Source organism: Mizuhopecten yessoensis, unplaced genomic scaffold, assembly GCF_002113885.1.
Source record: "Mizuhopecten yessoensis strain PY_sf001 unplaced genomic scaffold, ASM211388v2 scaffold11145, whole genome shotgun sequence".
Taxonomy (NCBI): domain Eukaryota; kingdom Metazoa; phylum Mollusca; class Bivalvia; order Pectinida; family Pectinidae; genus Mizuhopecten; species Mizuhopecten yessoensis.
Window position 1 is genome coordinate 1,366,848 of NW_018408902.1, and position 22,369 is coordinate 1,389,216.

At 35.2% G+C, this 22,369-nt stretch overlaps 1 protein-coding gene across 2 annotated transcripts in view; it reads left to right on the forward strand.

The window, feature by feature from the left end:
* LOC110466869 (putative neural-cadherin 2) overlaps positions 1–22,369 on the forward strand; it is a 91,287-nt gene that overhangs the window by 28,467 nt on the left and 40,451 nt on the right. Inside the window, exons 2-4 of one of the 2 annotated variants that reach the window (XM_021523671.1) lie at positions 17,298–17,483; positions 19,081–19,345; positions 21,323–21,337. In XM_021523671.1, the coding sequence (XP_021379346.1) occupies positions 17,298–17,483; positions 19,081–19,345; positions 21,323–21,337 (466 nt within the window). The remainder of the gene's footprint in view (positions 1–17,297; positions 17,484–19,080; positions 19,346–21,322; positions 21,338–22,369) is intronic. The other variant, XM_021523672.1, reaches the window with a different exon arrangement.

The following is a 22,369-nucleotide window of genomic DNA, read 5'->3' on the forward strand; positions in this document are numbered from 1 at the left end:
TAGAAATATGTTTAAAATGAATCCACAGTAATCTAGAATTCTATTTTTGAAGACTGAATCATCAAGAAATCTTTTAAAAATGAATTCTGGGTAATCTAGATATCTGTTTTGAACTGAGGCCTTGGTATTCTGAAAATCTGTTTATTTGTTGAAACTGTAGCCTTGATATTCTTTAAACCTATTTGAACTGAAGCCTTAAATTTTATATGTTGAAAATCTGTTTAAACTGAAGCCTTGGCATTCTGAAAATCGGTTTAATCTGAAGCCTTGGTAATCTGGGCATGGTATTAACTGAAACCTAGCCGATGTATTGGTAATCTGTATCTATATTTCAGCCAGAAAAAAGTTGTTCAAAGCCTGTCACTATAAACAGGTTTAATTGAGACAGTAACTTTTGCTGAATAATTAGAAGTTCATTACTTTATATATAACGTTAATTACTTGAATACACTTGAATATATACATTATACTTCATATTTAACATTAAGTCCTTGTAAAACACTTGAATATAAATGAATGCACATTCTCTGATACATCGTGCATTGTTTTACTCATTCCAGTGCAATGAAGCTGACACTTTCATGTTTGACCAGACATTGAGAATTAGAAAGTTTGACAGTTTTGGTTGTGATGGTAATTGTTTATACTCGGGAGACCTAGCCTCGACTTTAAACCTGTCACATTTTATGATGATGCAAAAATAATTGCCATCTGTACCTCTGTTTACAAACATGGAAATTGATATCGGTCTTGACAGGCCGTTTAAACTCTTGTCAATTGTACAGACTTCCCATTAATGTTGTTTAAGATTGGTCAATCGTAAACAGACGAAATAGATATACTAGGGCATGAAGTGTCAGACTGCTTTGTTTCTCATGTAGTCTATTTTGTATTTTATTTTAGAAATCGATACTTTGGTATTATGTATCAGTTTCACATGTTAAGTTATATTTCGTGTGCCAGGGTAATGTTAGGAAGTGTTTTGACACGAATTGTTGAGATATGTGTCAGTTTGTATTTTTTTGACAAAAATGTTTTTGTTACTTCTTACTCTTTGTAATTCACGTTGTATTTTCGTGTTCGTGTCATTGCATATCAGACATATTTTTGGTACTAAAGACTCGTTAAGAATTTTTCTTTATATAATATATATATATATATATATATATATATACATGCATTACATACAAAGTATATTAAGATATATCAACAATCTAGAGTTGCTAGAGCATCAACCCATTTATGGGGTGTTATATAAACTGCCTGAAGACCCAACAAACAGGCAAAGGCACTAGTAATTCGTCGTGTAGTTTGTTTACCTATTTCCATTGTACCTTATTGCTGGTACACAGCATAGTTTATTGTATATATACGCAAATTGACAGTACATTATGTTATCACATTCAGTATCAAAATAAGTGCACCTGTTCAATATGCAATATTTCTTGGGACTTTTTGGGGTCAATAATAGGACCCATTCCACATTGATACTATTTCATATTTATATTTATGTCTATTCCCAAAATTTGCCGTTTACTCCTGAAAATTTCCTTCCCAATTGGTATACTTAAACTTTCCAAAATGAGACAAAACGGCCCCATCCCAAAATTTACGGAAAAATACCCACTGATATATATATATGCCTTCATCATTACTATTACAGGCGAACGTCAGACAATTTTTTCAGCATTAAGCCATTTAGAATTATGTATTTATATACTAGATTATATATAATTACCTTTACAAATAAATACACAGAATTACACAGGACAACATATAACAAAGAATGAATGCAATGTAATGAAAGTTAATACAAGCAATGTTTGACTTCTGCCATTTTCAATGTTTAAAGTTTTGTGTGAGAAAACTTCTGGCTTTGGTCAGTGTTTACTAACATTACTGTTTGATTCACCAGAGTCTTATTCACAGTGAGAACTAAAAAGATAAATATTTTTACAAGATCCATCAACTTTATGAAAACACAGAAGAGCACCTTTAATTACCAGCCTTTGTGATGTGTAGATCTGTTACCCTGTTTGGACGAGGGCACTAGAAAGGATTCATTAATCGGTGAAGACAGAGTCAATATTTACACCAAGTCGATCAAATGTTGACATGGTTCAGGATTAAACTGGGTATACAAGCCAGTTGTGTCGGTCATCTGTGTGATAACCTACCTAAGTGACCAGTGGAAACATCCTGACACAAGATAGGGACCACTTGGTGGAGTAATGGAGTGTTGGTATAGTGTGTATTGTTCAACAGATTAAATGTCTGATTTTACACACTGGCTCTACAGTGATATATACTTCAACAAGACAAATGAATATTTCATGGGGAACTTTTTTCAGTACATGTATATATGTTTCTGACCAGAATTGAAATTGACCATGGCTCTAGGATAGGACACTTCAAAAGACAAATTGATTTTTCATGGGAAACTTTTTTCACTACATATATATGTGTTTCGGGCCGGAATAAAAGGTGACCATATTTGCTGTAGGGTGGATATACTTGGATAAACAAATGACTTTTTCATGGGAAACTATTTTCACTGTGTTTCAGCAAGAATAAAAAACGAAATTTTCTCCTATGTTGACAATTGAGCATAGTATTATTATATTCTTATTTGACAATATGACCTGGGACTTTGTTGGCACACCTTCAACTGTAGAAAGGTGAACAACTTAACCACTTTAGGGAAAACTTGAATTTATTAATGTTTGATCAGTGATGCACTTCTGAATGAAAACAAATTTCCTTAGTGATTTGTACCTGTTGTTTTCCTGGTGGTAAAGAATAATTTAAAAATCAGTTAAATATTCACTCTCTGAGCGGAAGTTGAGACTAAGGTACCGGTGTGGCTTTTCCGGTGGCGGCAATGTTAATTTTTTACGTTTAAGTTAGCTTCACTGAGAGTATAAGTGCTAGACAAACCAAACTTGGACCATAGATGCATCTTAGGAAGTACATCTCAACCCATACATCAAATGCTGGATGTGGCCTACATTGTACCTTTCATGGTCCATTAACTTTGTCAGCATCTCCATCAACATAGGGCATATCAATTTGAAAGGCTTATTTTGAAATTAAATGTTTTGACTATCTTTTATATGTAAACAACAAGTCAAACTTAAATATGTTTGTGGTGTCCATGTATCAATTAGAAATTGAGAAATTCCAGAATTCCTATGGCTTGCTTTGAACACCTTAAAGTTCTCCTGTCATTAATGAGATTGCAGAAGGAACCCTCAAATCCCTTTTCTGCCATAAAGGGTTTCACTAAAGCATTAGACCAAATATTACTCTCTGCAGGGCACTAATGTCCCTTTTAGCCCCAGATGGACCCTAATGTCATTTCCCCATTAATGAGACAGATGAGCCTTCTACAACAGATAATATGATATTAGGAACTCCGAGCATGACCCTTAATCTACAAGAGATAATGTGATATTACAGGAAAACAGAGCACCTCCATCACTCCTCTAATAATCAGGTGTAGGTCATGTGACTTTCATAGGACAAGCAAACACTATGGTATAATGATTATATGACTTCAGCTTTGAGAGAGCTAGCTACATGTACTATATGGACATATAGCATTAATTTTGTAGGGAATATTTTAATTACGACAACCTTCCAATAAAGCATTGAAGGCCAGTTCTGTCCATTTCATTTAATGAATGTAGGGTTTTCTAAAGTAATTCTTGTTTTAAGGATACCTGTCCCATTGCAGTGTCTTTTCCTATATACTTGAACTTTAACCTCCCCATAATTTGGTTTTGGATATCACTGTAGCACAGGCGTCACAGGACACTTCTGTTGAACCAATGTAGCTCTGTCGGTAAGAGCGACAGTATAACAATCAGACTTCATCTCTTTTGTTGTTTCATTAAAGTCCCATAAGGTATGGTTTTCTTTTCAGAAATGATTTATTGCAGTTGTAGTCATGCCAGAAAAGCCAGTTTCAATGTGTATTGACAGCTTCTGGCAGTGGTATATGCAGATCTCCTTAACTTAGAATTTATAAGGACATGATGATATGAGATTGCCTTGATGCTAGAATCAAATTTAGCGAGATTTTTGGAAGAAAAACAGCTAAATTTCTGTTGATGATTGGGGCGTAATTTGGCCCCAAATAGAATATATAAGATTTTTTGAAACATTTTCAGGTCTTTTCATTGTTGTAGTGAATGTGGCTTAAATTTTCCTGATGTTATGAATCATACAAGTTATCAGATTGATCAGAAAACTTTTCCAGAATTTGATTTCAGATTGAACTCTTTCAAAACAACTGCATATCATCATTGCATGTAAAATGTCCATCCATCGTAAAACTTCGCTATCCGTGAATGTTTTAGTTTAACTATTAGTTGGAATTTGAACCCTGCCAATATAAAAAATGTCAAAGCTAGCAATTTCGTGCAATTTGACTCCATTCGTGTAAAACATGTATAAAATTCGAATTTCAAAAAACTACATAGCATGCATGGAAGTATTACATCTTCTGGAGAAAACAGCCCAGAGAAGAATAAAACTTCGCTCTATTATTATCTCTGCAGGGGATTTAAGCGACCTGGTTCATTTGTGTCAATCTATTGGAATACGATTAATTAACTTCCACCAAACACAACCCTTATAATGAAGAGGGATGGTGCCTGGAACTTAAAGGTACCTTATCCATGTCTTCTCATGTTTTCTTATAATTAGCAGCATGCACCTCCACAGGGTCTTTCAGAGTTCACAGAGTACATTAATCTATATTTAGATGTCATGTCAGTTCGTAAAATGGCAATGTGAAAATTCCCATTATGGAACTGTCAAATCCTGGAACCATTAATCTCGACAGGCCATCATTTTCTTCACTAACTGGCGCAGAGTTGCACTGTAACCCCTTCCCTGGATGCCCTTCCCTGGATGCAGCAGATATTTGGTTAAAACTTGCTTTCTTTTAAAATTTCTGAAATTAAGTAGCTGGAGCTATGTAAACATAGGCTAAACAATTGTCACTTGTTGTAGGTCTAGACCCTCTATTTTCTCTGAGATACGAGTTATATCCAGTACAGAGAGTTCATTCTCAAACATAATCTAGAAGATTTGGCTGGTAGCTTATATTTTGGATTGGAGGCACAAGAATGAAGATAAAACATTACCAATTTTCATGTTGGATTTCAATATGTAAAGGGGGAGGGTTAATGAGACGGAGATGTGAACCTGTAGGACCTCGACATTCTAGAAGGACAGTACTCTAACCAACTGAGGTATATATCTGGCCACTGGTGTCCGATCCAGTCCAGCTCCACTACAAATATGGGAGGAAAAAACAATTTTTCAGGCGAAATACAATCAACTTTGCCAACGAAGTAAATTTTGATGTAAAATGTGATGACACAATACACCATGTCACCTAGATGTTGCAGAGTATTTTGTTTCGTCGTACGTACTGCGTGATATCATATTATTAAAAACAAAAACTAATACTGGGGCTAAAAGTGAGGAAACGTTACAGCAGATATATATATGAAATAAATGCTGAAATACAGGATGTATATATGCTGGTTTAATGCTGCTTGCTTTGATAGCTAAGAGTTTTCATATTGACCCTCTATTAGGTTAATAAGAGATAATGCAGTCCATGTCATTGTTGGGGATTTAAAAGATAGGCACAAAGGCCCCACAAAGGCCCACAAAGGGAAACCAGTACTAATATGGCCAGCGTTAATTGGCTACCCAGAACCAGTGATCATTTCATCCCTTGTTAGCAAACATTATCTCGTGTCATTGTTGACTGTGATCTGGTGTCACTGTTGACTATGATGTGGAACATTTGCAACAATGGAAATAGATAATCATTGCTGTATGGATTCTGGATGTAGTAAATGTTCCAAAATCATGCTAACTTTAATCAGTGACTTCTGTCTCACGTTTTCATTATCTAGCTTGTCCTAGTTATATCTACTTATCAAAATGTATTTGTTTGGGGTTTAATATCCTCACAACGGCCAGGGTCATTTGAGGACGGGTTACTTGTCGGGAATGAGATAAGTCGAGGCAACTTTTCAGGTTCATAATGACCTAATGACCTAATGAGATAATGATATAACCCTGGGCACACATTCACCAAAATACAAATAATTAATTGTTGAATTAGAAAAGAAATTACGGTGATTGTATCATTTAATGTAATTGGCAAGTGGTTACGGCATCTGACTGTCTAAGTTCACTAGCCCCCACCACTGAGTCATGGTTTAGGTAATTAGAGGCCTACATGGATCAGTCTCCAGGTACGGAGGCACAGTAGTCTAGTGTTAGGATGCCGGGCTCGTGACTGAAGGGTTACAGGTTCGAGTCACAGCACAGCAATGTCTTGTATCTTTGAGCAAGATACTTTACTCTGCTTGTTCCAGTCTACTCAGCTGTAAATGAGTACGTGGTTGGGCAGTGCTAGAATTGTTGAATGCTATAGCTGTATGCTCCCCAGGGTGTTGAGAAAGATATTGGCTGGTTGCAAAGGCCCTATAACCAAGGATAACAATTTGTGAACCGCTTTGAGACGACCTACAAACTAGGTTGTGATAAAGCGGTATATAAAAACCTCAAATTATTATTAATTATTACTGACAGCAGGTCGGTGGTTTTTCTTCAGGTTCTCTCCTCAACCACCAAATTCTGGCATGTCCTTAATTAGATGACCATAACTGTTAATTTCACAGAAACAGGAGAGTCTCACAGGGAAAGGGGAAATAAAACCATAATTGGGTCAATATTCTTGAAAATGGGGGAGATTCCTACGAGAGGAAGGTTCCCACAAAGCTATTTCCCAGTGTAATAGGACTTAAAGCAAAAAATAGTAATTACTAAACGAGGTGGAAAATTGTCAAAATACTGCATATATGGAAGGAAGAGAGCAGTGTGACATCTTCTGATTAAACCTTGAGCTTATATATATGTAGTGCACTTTCGTTCTGAGGGATTTCTATATCCTTGTATTATGTCCATCAGATTACTTTGGTATTTACCGTACACTATCAATATGAGGAATCTCACAATGGACAGGTGTTTATGCAATGTTTTCCCAGTTGTTAGCACCAGTCATTTGTACCCCGGTAATTGGCTGTTATCAGTCTGTAATAGACTGTCTGGGGGTACTATAAACATTCTCAGCAGTTCTCAAGGGGAGTTTTATTTTCACATTCATCGAATCTGGCATTTTTATCTGGAAGAAGGTTTTACTTCCTTTGTTCAAGTAATCTATATATTTGGGTGAAGATAAGATTCAAGAAAAAAAGCCATAACATAGATATGAAATAGACTTTTGTTTATAACAAGTTCATGGAACTGGTCTATTCCGACTCGGAAACTGGTCTGTTCCGACTCGGAATGTTTAATTTTAAATCAGCTAGTAAAGATGGTCTTGACAATTATATGTCTGTGGGTCAGGCCATTTATCAGTAAGATGGCTTCGATGACAAACACATCAGTAAGATGGCTTCGATGACAAACACGTAACCTGAAATAGAAAAAGATTGACCTGCTGGAAAAAGATGGTTTGTTTCTTCATTGTTCTCCTTTTTCTGCCTTGAGGATATTAAATAGACTAAATTTAATTTGATACTGTATTTATTGCAACACATTTACTTGAGATATTTTCTTGTTTGTTCCCTACAATCTTTCCATAGTGTCTCCTTTGACATGTCTGGGCATATTATGGCTACAAAGTTATTGATAGAAACATACCTTTTGTAAAATATTTACACACTGGAGAGCTGTGATCAAAATGTAGAGCCGATTACATTTTAGTTCTTTAAGATCATAACACACAAATGAAAATCAAGTTTTTAAATGTTTCTGCATTTTTGATGTTAGAAGAAAAATGTTTTGTTTAAATTGGTCATCACACATTCTCATCTTGTGAATTTCATTTGTTTGATACACATTGTAGATATATGACAGTATGAAATAGGAAGACAGGAGGCAAACTTTAATCAAGGGAACGATTCAGGTCTTATGGGCTTTTTGTTTTAGATTCTCTATGACAGGAACTTAGTCATCTTGAGCACTCTATTAGAGAGTACATGTATTTCGGAGTCTGACCACACACAGATGTTCCTGGTGAAATGTTTAGGGGATGGGCCATCACATTCCTGGCCAATTGTCTGTGAAATTGAGAGGTGACACCAGAGGTCACCACAGCCTGTTTGATTCAGTTGCTGGCAAGGGTTTACAGGTGTTACAGATAAGGGTATATCAGGAACTAAGGGGAGATAACACATTGCCGTTGACTCATTATTACAAGATATTGACCAGAAACCAAGAAGTGTTATGTTTTTTTGCCGAGAGATTTTTTTTAAAAAAATGAGCATTTTTCTTGCATATGAAAGAATATCTTTTTGAAGTCATGTTTGAACTTAAGTCTTGCTGCATAGTGTTTCAGAAAAACATTCTGATAAGACTTCTTACCTATGACAATAGACATATTTCTGTGTAGGGCTATGTTAAATAAAACAAAAGGTATATTTCTACTTATGAAGTAACAGCTTTTCTCATTGTGGTTTCCTGTATAAAATATGTAGATTAGAAATTTATTTGAAAAGAACTTTGTGGACAAAAGAACTAGTTTGAATACAACTACGAGTAGCTACGTATATATAGACCTTGGTGTCAGGCAATCGCATTGTGTAGTACATACACTCCAAATGATTATTAGCATTTTGTCCTAGCGAGAATAAGCATCTATTTACAGAATTACATTATTCTTCCACCCACTTCCAAAAAAATCATTTGAGAAACCCCCCCAGAAAAGTGTCATGCATTGCTACTGTAGATAAATAATGGCAACTGATGGTTGAAATTTTACTAGCAAGGATACATGTATATTTCTTTTTAAATTGATGCAATTATTCTGTTACAATATTTTCTAAGTTGAAAACACTTAAACATTTTGAAGATTGTGTATTTCATGGTGAGAGCTGATAGCTATAGACGGTACATGAATAGGTATATGTGTCCATGACCATATGTATACAGTCTATAAGACTGACCAGTACTAGTGACCACTGTTGATGACTGGACACCTGTCTACACAGACAAGGTCATCAATCACCGGTCTTGTTTGCGATCCTCAACTCTAACAATCTCACCAACGTTTTAACAATCTCACCAACGTTTAATTGTGTGTGTGAACATTCTTCTTTATCTGCAAAAGGAGAATAATGAGGTCATTTTCATGTCAAAAAGGGGGAAGTAGTTGCGTGAATTTTGTATATTTGACTTGTGCTTTATATATACATGTGTATTCCTTACAATATTGAATATAAACTGCAAGGATAGTTATATTCAAAGACAAACAGCATAAAAGTATATTATAGTTTGAAGTTCAGTATTTTCTGATGGACAGAAAGTAACAGAATTCTTTTGGAAAGCGTTAGTTGGTATTCCTTCCCATGAAAAAAAAATTGATACTTGAAAAAAAGGAGTACCAAGGTAGGCTCGGTAATGTTAGTGCATCAGGGACAGATCTATAAACCCCTGAGTGCATTAATTATTGTACGTAGGGGAGGCAGAAACTGAATATTATTGTTATTACAGTTTCCTCCTGTTTTATGGCTAGCTTTAGCAATAACATGACCTTTTGACCTCATGGTTGCCAATGACGGTGAGGGTTCAGGTATTTTTAGAGTAATTGGTTGGGATATTGATCCGTGCAAGTCGAAAGGCCCCAGTGCATACTTTTTTCTTTTCTTCTATTATCACTTTGGTTTAAATTGATTTATCCTTTTCGGGATGCTTCTGTGGTTAATACCTCAATGTTCTTGTGAGATTCCAATTAGTTATTGTCTGTGATTATAAAAAAATCAAGATTTTAGAGGTTCTATCAAGCTTGATGATTAAAGAGGATGTTCAAGTGTAATACTGATTACAAAATTTCAATAAAAAAAAATTGGAAGTTTGAGATGATCGATCAAATATATGGAAGTTTGAGATGATCTAGATCAGAAAGATTCAGCTGATATGATGCTAACTACTGATCTATCGACAGAAGATTTATTGAAAATACGGAAAGTCATTTATATACTTTGATGATGTGAATTGAATTTACGTAAAAATCAGCCTTTGTCACCCTTGAAAAAAATAGCCTTCATTATGGCGAAGGTGCTGTGATGATTGAGTCCTGTTAGGCCTGGATCAGGGTCATGTTATCTAGATCTGTAAAAGTGGACATTTTTGCTGTGTGGAAATGTTCGTATTGAGTAAATTAGTGCAACAATGAACACACACATACATTTATTTATAGACTATATGCAATATACTATATAGATAACTAGAATACATGTATATATTTATATTTGTGTTGCAGTGCTTCTAGATAACCTTGAGGACTCTGGACATATTACCCTGTATTCTGCCCCACATGAGCTCCGTAGTGGCTTATTTGAGGACTCTGGACATATTACTCTGTATTCTGCCCCACATGAGCTCCGTAGTGGCTTATTTGAGGATTCTTGACATATTACTCTGTATTCTGCCCCACATGAGCTCCGTAGTGGCTTATTTGAGGACTCTTGACATATTACCCTGTATTCTGCCCCACATGAGCTCCGTAGTGGCTTATTTGAGGACTCTGGACATATTACTCTGTATTCTGCCCCACATGAGCTCCGTAGTGGCTTATTTGAGGATTCTTGACATATTACCCTGTATTCTGCCCCACATGAGCTCCGTAGTGGCTTATTTGAGGACTCTTGACATATTACTTTGTATTCTGCCCCACATGAGCTCCGTAGTGGCTTATTTGAGGACTCTTGACATATTACCCTGTATTCTGCCCCACATGAGCTCCGTAGTGGCTTATTTGAGGACTCTTGACATATTACCCTGTATTCTGCCCCACATGAGCTCCGTAGTGGCTTATTTGAGGACTCTTGACATATTACCCTGTATTCTGCCCCACATGAGCTCCGTAGTGGCTTATTTGAGGACTCTTGACATATTACCCTGTATTCTGCCCCACATGAGCTCCGTAGTGGCTTATTTGAGGACTCTTGACATATTACCCTGTATTCTGCCCCACATGAGCTCCGTAGTGGCTTATTTGAGGACTCTTGACATATTACCCTGTATTCTGCCCCACATGAGCTCCGTAGTGGCTTATTTGAGGACTCTTGACATATTACCCTGTATTCTGCCCCACATGAGCTCCGTAGTGGCATACAATGATGGAATTTACAACAGTTCTCATGTACTCTGAACTTTACAGTGGCTCCTTATTATGACTTCTGGGGCTTCTTGTTCACTTCAGTGAAAAAAGAAGACTAACAGGTATATATTATCCCATTAAGCTTGGCAAAAGCATTGCTAAATACATCGTAAATTCTGCTATTGTCATGCATAATATTCAATTTTAATTTTAGGTGAAGCTCTATAGATTATCCTAGCCATTTAATAATGTCAGAATAATTTGCACTATAACAAGGATGATTGAATTATCTGGATAACTTAATCAAAGGAATTTGTTTTTTGTACACATACACATTGTATCCAGAGAGTATCCCCAAGTAAAAGAACATCTGTTTCTGTATTTTGTTTTTTCCGTAAGATTTGAATAAAAGAGTTCCTGATTTTCCCCCGTTGGATGAGATGTTTTGGACTTGCTGTCAAGTGGAGTCATCTGTTACACTTAAACCCTTTCACCACTGTAGACCATAATAGACTCATCCATATCAATACATGGGAGAGTCTACTAAAGTTACTTGGGGGTGAAAGGGTTAAGACTGATGTGTATAGAAAAAAATCTCAATGGTTTCCCTGATACTGAATACGTTAATCTGTTACTGCCATTGTGTGTACATCAGTAAATGTTGTGTAAATATTTTGCCCTTCAATTTTGAAAGTCTTATATTTGTTTCCTTTGCCTTTCAGTTTACAGTCATTTTTTTGTCAAAATAAAAATCATTTGAACTTTAATATCAAGTACCAATAAACTTGACTATAATCAAACACAAATATTGTAGGTTCTTTTATGTAAATATCCCAAATAAATCTCTCTGCGGGGATGATGATGGCCGATGGGGCCAACACACATCTTTACTCATAGTACGAGGATGGGCTTATTACAGGACAATGAAAAATAATATTTGTTGGAATTTATACTAAACTGCAAAATATTTGGTTGGGCTTATCATTACCAAGTACATGCTGAAAAATAAGTCAGTACAATTTTATCTGAAGTATCTTAATGTATGCCACTTCTAGAGTCATTTATGGGTACTTTTCCCTAAATATTTTACCTTAAAATTTCACAACTTCGTAAAATGTTTTTTAGCTTGATCCAAAATCTTTGGTCTAACAAAATATGGCAGCTTATATAATTGAATTATAGAGCTTGGAAACATTTTGCATAAAGGAGTTAACAAAATCAGACTCTGAATGACGTAAATTCTCCTGATTTGAAGACATTTACTTCATTTTTTAGGTTCCCCTTGTTGGTATTTTTGCCTGAAGAATCTGTATGTGAACACTTGTAACAAAGAAAAAACATGTTTTTAATTGATGAAAGCTGAAAACTAAGAAAAAGATTTTAATGCTTAATATATATAGTAGAAATGAGGTCAAGTTGTCTGGTAGCCTATATACATTTAAAGCTGTGTGGCCACCAGTACAGAAACAATTTGTTATGCAACTTTAATTTTGAGATACACTGTTGGCCATCTTAAAAAAAAAAATCTGCAGTGCTGAACGGCTATATATACCCCTCCCATTTGTATTGACCCAAATAGTATGTCTCTCAAATTCCCTATGAATGATAGTTAGGAAAGAATACATTCTTTCCTAACTATTACAGAATTTGAGCTTAGTTCTGTGTACCAGATTAATGCAATCTAATCTTAATTGCATTCAAGACTTTAAATTTCATGAATAGAAGATCCTCTGGTAAAATTTACAAAATTTACCCATTACTGAAAAAACGGTTACTAGTTTATTCCCTCAAATAAAAACTCAATTTCCATTTTTGAAGAATTAGGGGCCTGTGACAGAAACAGATGGGCATGCAGACAGGTGACCCAGACACTTGATTAACTTTTAATTAGATCTAGAAACATCATATAAAGAGAGGATTAACCTGATTTGATAGCTATAGGGTCACAAAAATTATACTGTTCAGATCAGCTAATTGGTTGAAGCTTCTTTTAATCTCATTTTATTATCATCTATCATTCTATCAGAAATCAATTTATAAACAAACTATTTGAAACATCTAGCTAAGTCAATAAAATGTTTGAAACATTTAACTGGGTCAGTATTATATGTTTGAAATATTTAGCTAGGTTAATAAAATGTTTGGAACATTTAAACTAAATCAATAAATAATAATTTCTGCTGAGATTCACAATGTGAGGTTACGGCCGGTCTGAGTAATTCTGATGCTGAAGAATAACAGATTCATAAAAATAATAAAGGTTGCATGCATATGGGTTAAGATTGATTGTTATTGCATGGCCTGTAAATGAGTGTTACTTCTATGTAAACAGGAGGCTTGCAGATCGAATCGTACGCAGGCAACAAAGACCATTAAACATTAATATGTCAAAAAATATGAAGTGGTTGAATCGGGGAGGATTGGTGGGAAATTGGTGGGAAATTGGTCGTTACAGAGTTGACAGTGCTGTGGAACAATTGCATAACAAAGCTTTGATTTATCCTTCCATTTCCAAGAAAATTCATCAGAAACGATCGCTTCTTTGCATGTCAGACACCACTGTTACTGGAGTTTGTTAAAAATGAAGTCTGTTCCTCACATTGTATATATCCCCTCTCTTTCAGGAGAGGAAAGAGATTTTTGATTCAGTTGCTATGAGCAGACAGTGCAGCAAGTTTATGACCTAAATACAATGTGGCTTTAATTGTGCAATATTGAGAGAGGCTGGAAGGATGTGTTTGGAAAAGCTAGTGTTATAAAACTCCTGGCCAGTGTACATGGTGATGGGAAGTATAATCTGTCCAAATCTGTGTAGTTTAATTTACTGGCTGGCATTTAGAGCTCCGTCTGATTTAATCTGACTAAATTTGTAGTATTATAACAAGATTTGAACAGATAAAATCGTGATATGTGTAGTGTTATATGCCACTTCAATTTTAAAATGTCATGTCAACATTGTGTGGCTTCAAACGATATTGTGCATCCTTCATACCTTTAGTAGTTGTTCAAAATGTCAGTAGTTGAAGGCAAATCAATTGCCATCCAATGGTGATGAGGACATGGCCTTTGGTCCCCGGCCTCCAGACAGAAGGGGTACAATTCTTGCATGAGAACATAGTGTTTTCAGTGATGTCCAGCTGCTTTAGAGTTTTTGTAGGCTGTGCACGTACATTGTACAACTCAACCCCAGAGCTGTAGGTCCTGTGTTTCCTTTACATGTGAATGACACAGCCTGTAGTCTGCACTAAGAGTAGGCCACAGGGGTGTGGCACAGATCCCCACCCCAACAACCCATTAATATGTAATAGCTATGTATGTCTATATAACTGTAAGACCTCAATAGAATGCCACTCATTTCATTTACCACCTTGTTTACTGCCAACATATTTTAATGTCCCTTTTTCTGGCTGTCTTAAGAATTCCTTTATACTTTTCTCTCAATTTATTACCAAACCCCTTTATACTGCCAAAATGTATCTGAACAAAAGGCGGTAGTATGATGAGGTTTTCTGCATATGGACCGTCGGATGGGAATCTGTGGCTTGTCCATGTCAAATAATCGACTACTGCTATATATATAATGGAGCAATGGTTTACTTCAGAAGTGACATTATAGCATCCACACTGCCTTAGGACAATGAGAAAGGACTTTGATCAATTGAAGAGACGCTGCAACTGATGATCAGTTCTTAATAAGAAAGATTGGATTCTGTATTATTTCAAACTACGGGATGAGGTTATATTGATTTGAAACAGGCAGTACAGCTTGCTTTTAAATCATTACAGGTTTATTAGAGAGCAAACACGTAATAGCACATTAGTACATATGCTATATATAGCACTCCATATCCATACAAAACACCATACAGGCTGACAAGTACAATAGGGAGGCAGCTGTCCCCTAATTTGTAAAAATGTTAATCAAAGCATCCAACACAAAAATCCTTTAGGTAATAATAGGACTTTGACAGGTGATTATGTTTTCAAGTTTTCCATCTCTAATTGGTTTTAACAAAGGCATATACTGATGATGGCTGTGCCAGAGTTTTAAATAATTCAATGTACTCTTAAAAACTCCCATCATGCCATCTGGTGATTGACCTGTTTAAAAGAGTAATCATGTCATTTTAACTGGTTCAGTTGAGTCGGTGGTAAATTGTGTCAGACACCTTGTGGAAAAATCAATAACATTGGAGATAAAGGATGGTAAGGTCATAAAAATGGTCCAAGGTTAACGAAGTCGCATGATCATTTCTGCTTAAAACCCCCCAACTTAAATAGTGTTACCGTATTGATTCTAATAACTGCACTTCACTTCGAAAATAAGAAAAGAAAACAATAGAAATAATAAATAAAGGTGAACTTATATGTGTTTAACTATTAATTACCTCACTTGATCTATGATAAAAATCTTAATGTGCCATGTTTTCCAAAAACAAATTCATAATAACAATGCCACTTGCTGTTGATGATACACTAACCATGTTATCAGTCACCATTTTTGTCTTGATTGTTCCATTATAATTATCCAGCCAGTATTTTAGGGGACAGTTTCAGGTTCCATTTTATAGAGAGTAAGGGCCCCATCTGTCTCACAAATCTGGCCCCTTTTCCTGCGTATAGCGTTGGCTGTATTGCACTGGGCTCTGGTGTACATACATGCCAAGCACGTTTATTAGATTAAATACCGGTATGTTATATGATTTTATGACATTAAAACAATATCGTGAATTGATAAATATACACACACACACAGACACTATATTTCTATGTAATATCTCCTCCTCACGACTGTTTGGGAAGCGGAAGACTGGTGCTGATCCGGTGGAATCTCTCAATAATGCATCAGGAAAATAATGCTTCAGTTAACGTTGGCAATGGTGCTTCAGTATGGCAGCCATTACTGCTGGATCAGTATCAAATCAATGAAGTAGAAAGTCGGATTCCATCGCCATCTTCCTCACATTAAACTTTAACAAGATTTAAAATTGGATTCTTTTTCCCACTAGACAGGCAAGGTCCTGATCAATATCTGGTTTTCTTTACCTCCTCCTGAGAGGAGAGGGTTATAGGTTGTTGTTTGACACTTGAGGTGTTGATGTGTTCCTCCTAACCCAGTTTACAGGTGTGTAGGGGTGGGTATAGATCTAGCTTGATGTTTCCCTGACCTGATTCACAGGTGTATAAGGAAAAGTGTGGCAGTCTCTAATTAAAAAAACTTACCATGTGGTATTGAATTTCGTTTCTGATTGATTGATTTACCGTGTGGTTCGGCCTTAATGAAAGTATGGGGAACGTGGATTTCCATCACTGTCATGGTAGAGAGTCAGAGTGATACAACTCTGGATTAAAATAGACTGCAAAATGATTAAAACATTTCCTCTGATTCATGATTGGTGTACTAGCTGCCATAGTAAAAGTTCTGTCGCTGCATGTATTCATGAGATTTTTGTGGTCAGACCATGTAATAACAAAGTTCTTTAATAATAAATAAATGAAAGTATTGTCCTTTGACTACATCTCTACCTGTTAATTACAGATATGACTTGAGATAAAGCCTTGGTGACTGTACTGTAGATCTACTTCACAGTTATAAAAGTTCTTACAACCAAAACATCAATTTGTTAAATCACGAAACAGTGGTAGAGCAGAAAAAAATGTCTGTTAAAAAGATTATCGGAGCTAAAAGAAAGATGAAATATGTGTGAAAGATTGAAACAAAGTGTAATTCAATTGTTATTCATGTCATCTTTAATTCAAGAATTCAGGAGAAATGACAAATATTCTACAAGTCCCCCAAACGTAAAGGATGTGCTAGCTAGGAGCCAATTAATTTGTTTTACAGAGTGATTTCATGACTATGATACATCAATATTTGTTGATAAAAAAGGTTTTAAAAGTAATTTTAAACTGCATTTGTCATTTGCAATCTACGATTGGGTTCACCATCGATAGAAATTGGTGAACTGTCATGAAGATGCAAAGCTCTAAATACACAATTTGGCATGTACATGTATAAATCATGAGGCATGCCAGTAAATTAGAAGGCATTCATTGAACATATGATTCAAAGATGTTCTTTTTTTTTGGTTCCTTACAGATCTAACAGAACTCACAATCACTCTGAAAGTGACAGACACCAACGATGAACGTCCAACATTCGTTAATCAACCACGCCCCTTCCTGGCAACAGTGTCGACCAATCCAAGCGTGGGAGAGATGGTCTACGAACTGCTTGCATATGACCCAGATATAGGCTCGGATATCAAATACATTTTGGAATCAGGTAGGTTTTGAACATTGATCAACCCCCATTTCATTTCTTGTTTAAAATGATTGTCTTGTATTTAAGGGAAATATTTTGACTTCAAATGCATGTATATGTTTCTGAAATCATAGGATTTTTGTTTAGAATATTATGAACGTTGAATATGAATTATATTATGAATGAATTATGAATGGGAGCTTAACTTGTCTTTGTGAATCCTTGTCTGAAGTGCTTTCTTAGGAAAGGAATTGTATTCACTTCAAAAGTTCAAAGGTCATGGTTACTATAAATAGAGATATCGGGGTTCTGTACAATAACTTGAGTTTACACTTAACCTTTTATGAAAGCTTCCTTCCTAAAATCTCTTAATTGGGTTGGGAAAGGGCTAGTAATGCTCTGCAATGCATTGCTTTACCTAAAGTTTAGTGACGGCAATCTATCACTATTGATATTCAAAGATTAATTATATATAACTTCAAATATCGGTAAATCTCCAAGATTTTCATGTTACTTCTTTTGTGTTGTTATTAATATAACTGTTTTGATGGATCAAGAAATGATAAGGCAATGTTGTAATGATATTTAAGATTAAAAAAGCCTGTTTGATGTAGAAATGGAAGTAAGCAAGTTATGATCTTAAAAATTTAAGAAGCTTGTCTAAAATAGACCTGGATATAATCTAAACAAGATTATTAAGATTGAAGAAGCTTGCTTGCTGTAGGAACTAATGTGCTTATGATGTTCAGTTTAGATTTGATAGAGGGGAGATCCTGTGGTGCTTGTAGTCAAGTGCAGTTGTTTTACGCGTGTATTCATTGATCACACTCAAAAGTGTGGACTGTAGAGTCAGCAGCTGGATCTCAAAAACTGCTCTACGATTCCACATTTCTAATAATCAGTTGACGTTTAGGAATAAATGCTATCTGATGATTGTGGTAATGTCTTTTTACAAGATTGGGAGAAAATTAGTCTGTTATTTCCTTTTGGTAGTATCAGAAGCTTTCTCCAGCACAAAATGTAACAAGATTAGCTTAATCTCAAGCCAGGACTAGAATGCTTAATTGCCAACTGTTAAACTTTGTCATGAAGGACAAACTGCCAGGAAAAATCTAAAAATGTCTTAAAAGTACCTACCTACCATACCTAAAATGTTCTCGTTACACAAGATAATTGCCTGAGCAAGATTTCAAAATAAACATGAAATTGAAAAATCGCAAGAAATACAGGGACCTAAGACCTGTATGCTGTACTTACCTGGTACCAGTTTTGGACGAAATGCCACCTACATTTGTTAATCATTCAGAAAAATATCATTCCAAATTAAGAAAGAACAGGTCGGGTGGTGCATTGGATAGCACACAATTCCCTGATTGGACATGAAATGGTATGGGGTCACCTGCCTGACCATGCAGGTTTTCTCCAGGTACTCCTGTTTCCTCCGGCAATAAGACGCCCTGCGCGCTAACATCCGGGCCAACAAGAATGATTAATATAAGTTGAAATATCTTGTTTCATAATTGTTATAAAATGAATAAAGTTTGTATTTAGTAACTTGTATTAAACATGGAATAGAAAGGTTTTACTGGTACTGACACATGTGATGATATTTCCACAGCTGGTGAGAGGAAGTTTGCTATTCAGAATGTCAACGTCAATGGGACAAACGTTGGGCGCATCATTACGACGGTCAGTGGAAATGGTCAGTTTGAGAGGGGGCGTGTTTACGAGCTTGTTGTCTCTGCTCGTGACATGTCTGCCCTTGATGCCACCCAGAAGTCGGATTTTGAGATTGTCCAAGTCCTGGTTGGTTATCGCTCACCGCAGTTCTTCGAGAATCCTTACATTGCCTACGTGTCTGAGAACAACCAGGCGGGATACAAGTGAGTCGGGTTATCTCAATTTACTCTTGTTTTGTTAATGAATACTGATCGTCACTCACCAACAGGGATTCAACTGTAAAGTCTTCTGATTCATTCTTTAAATTGAAAAAAACAAAACAAAATGAGATTTTTTTTGTTCGTTAAAGAAACAAAAGATGTCTCCTATTTCAAACTTTTATTCCTTGTAAAGACGTATCACATTGATATATAACACTTATTAAAACTTGAAATAGTTCATCTGTGATTTTAATTCCTTCAGATTTTTTTGTGGTTTTAATTGTGGGTTTTTGTCATTCATTTTAAATGTGGGCTGGAAAATCTCTCATTTTCATTTTTTCTCTGTCTTATCAAGCTAAAGTTGGATGTTTTTCTCTTCAGCATTCTAAAATTTTAATCTTACATCTTTGGTTTGATATGAATTTACTTTGTGTCAGTTTGAACTTCTTGTCCTCAGGTATTAATGTACGCTTTGTGTGTGGATGAGTTGGAATGATGCTAATATGTAAGAATGGGGTAATCATTTTCCTACACAGACTACCATATTGGACTGTTGTTCAACTCTGTTTAAGGAAATTTGGTGTTTCTCTCTCAGAACGTGGTTTGGTACTGGGGTCGAGGCCCAAAGGTTAAGAAAACTAGCACAATTGGATGCTAAATTTGGGTTAAAACAACGTATTTTTCTTTCAAGTTAAAATCAATTGAAGTAACCAACAACCTTATACACCAAGGCAATTTGAAAATATCCGATTTAGAAGGAAAAACTGATAATTAATCAGTCTTATTTCGTGAGTCATTCATGAATTCAAATATCGTGCAAATGTTTTATTCAGACACATGCAAACACAGAATGTGGTCATGTTCTTGTTTGTTTCACAACTTCAACTCTTCACTTATAGTTTGTTCGAAATAATTTTAGTGTGAAAATGCCCCCAAAAGTGGCCTGTATTAAGTTATTAACCCCTGAAGTTTCATAATGAACTATTCCAACCTTTGACTTGGAAGAGTTCAAATGTGTCATCAGGGGTGAATGAGTTAAGCTACTGTAGGTCTAAGTTACTGTAGGTCAATTATCATATGACATCAACATAATCCGGATGAAAATTTCCAGATGATATCTGTCCCAAGTAATTGTCAGATTTTTATGGAATTTGGTGTGGATACGTTTGACTAAATACCTAGCTTGACAATTAGTTTAATAAGGAATCTGTAATCTGATTTGCTTATATATGTACATGTAGTATGAAATTTAAGAACTGTCAAATTTTGACATAAATATTTTAATTATTATTAAATTTTAAAGACTGTCATTACTGCAGCTCAGTTGGGACGGGACCATGGGCTTTTTGAATTAATTCAAATGCTCTTTTATTTGATCATGTTAATATATGAATTATGAAGGTCTAAGACCTTTCACCCCTATCAACATGACTGGATCTGTCCATGTCAGTGAGCAGATCACTGGATTACAGATATTTAGGGGTGCTGGTATCGCTTATGGAAACAAGATATTCTGGTGAAATATAAATGTCAAGAATTTGCTACAGTTGAACCTCCTGCTGTGTTCCTTTAAGGTTTTTGATAACAAGCTTTTGCATCAGGAGCAATTTTCTATTTATTTCATCAGCAGATACCATCAAAATGATACCCCTTAACCACTAATAATTTATCACTCTCTCCGAAAATAATGGCTTAGTTTGGGAGCACGGAACTTAATTGGAATTCTAAATTTAGAAAAGAAATTAGCGTAATTGTTGAGAACTTTACAAAAACGATTAAATTAGATAATTACTCAAAATTAGAATTGCCACAGAAACACTTTGTTTATTGGAAAGGAATCTTTTCAAAACATGTGCTTATTCCATTGGGAGCTGTCCTTGGCTACTTTACGTAACCTAACTCAATTTAAATGTGCTTTAGACAATTTCTACAAAGTCTCTGTGGTTGAGTTTTTTAATTTGTTGAATTTTCCGTTTTGAGGCGGGGAAGTGTTTGGTATGTAAAATGCACAAAGAATTCTTTTACCAATTTGAATATTGTGCATGGCTATATGAGAGCATGACTATTTGGGACTTCAAGGTTCATTTTTTTTCTGAGAATTCATTTTTTTGCATGAAAACTTGGGAAAATCTTCTGCACTAATTGCTATTTGAAAATCACTTAAACTTCTTTGAAATTTCTAAAAGCTTAAGTTATTGCAACAAAATTTTCACACTATTTTTCGTTTGGGTGAGAAGCACAGCATCATATTTCTTGTAGTGGACATGTGGATTCAGGGAGAAGGAGCAAGATTCTTCATAAAATATTCTTCTTTGATACCGATTTTAGTCCATTATTTGTTGTATGTACATTCAAAGTGTAAACATTGTAAAATTCATAAGTTACAAAGTGGGTTTATTGCTTAGAATATTTGTTGTCAACTGTGTTTTTTTTCTGACATTTGACGATTTGACATTATAATGATATTCATACTTGATGTTTTATGTAGGGAGCTGTAATATGTTGTGTACATGTAGTTTTTAAACAAGAAAGTTGTTCCTTAAGATTTAATGAATGTTGTGTATAAAATCTTTACCAACTTAAAACATTTTTTCTTTCATATTTTTTTACCTGTCCTTTTGTCCTTTTCATAAAAGCTTGACAAATATAGACTGTTTATCACATTCTCTTCACTCATAATGTTGTACAAGCTCCTGCTCAATCTGTAACAAAAAAATATTCCACTAATACTAGACTTTTAGAAAAAAAGATCTGCTTATATGGTACAATACATTCCGTAATAGTGACAGTACAATTTTAGGAGGGATCTACTTAATTTCTTTAGTTAAAAACTAGTTACAGTATACAATTATGAATAGCAGTTGTAACAATAACATAACGCACAAAACCGTTGTCAACAAATATGATTTTTTCAATGTCATCTAAAGGAAGGTTTTAAGAAAATACCTGTTTGCATTTTATGTCATATCTATAGAGTTAACCCTTCTTTAAAGGGAGACAACCAAACCAAAACATGTAAAATAAAAG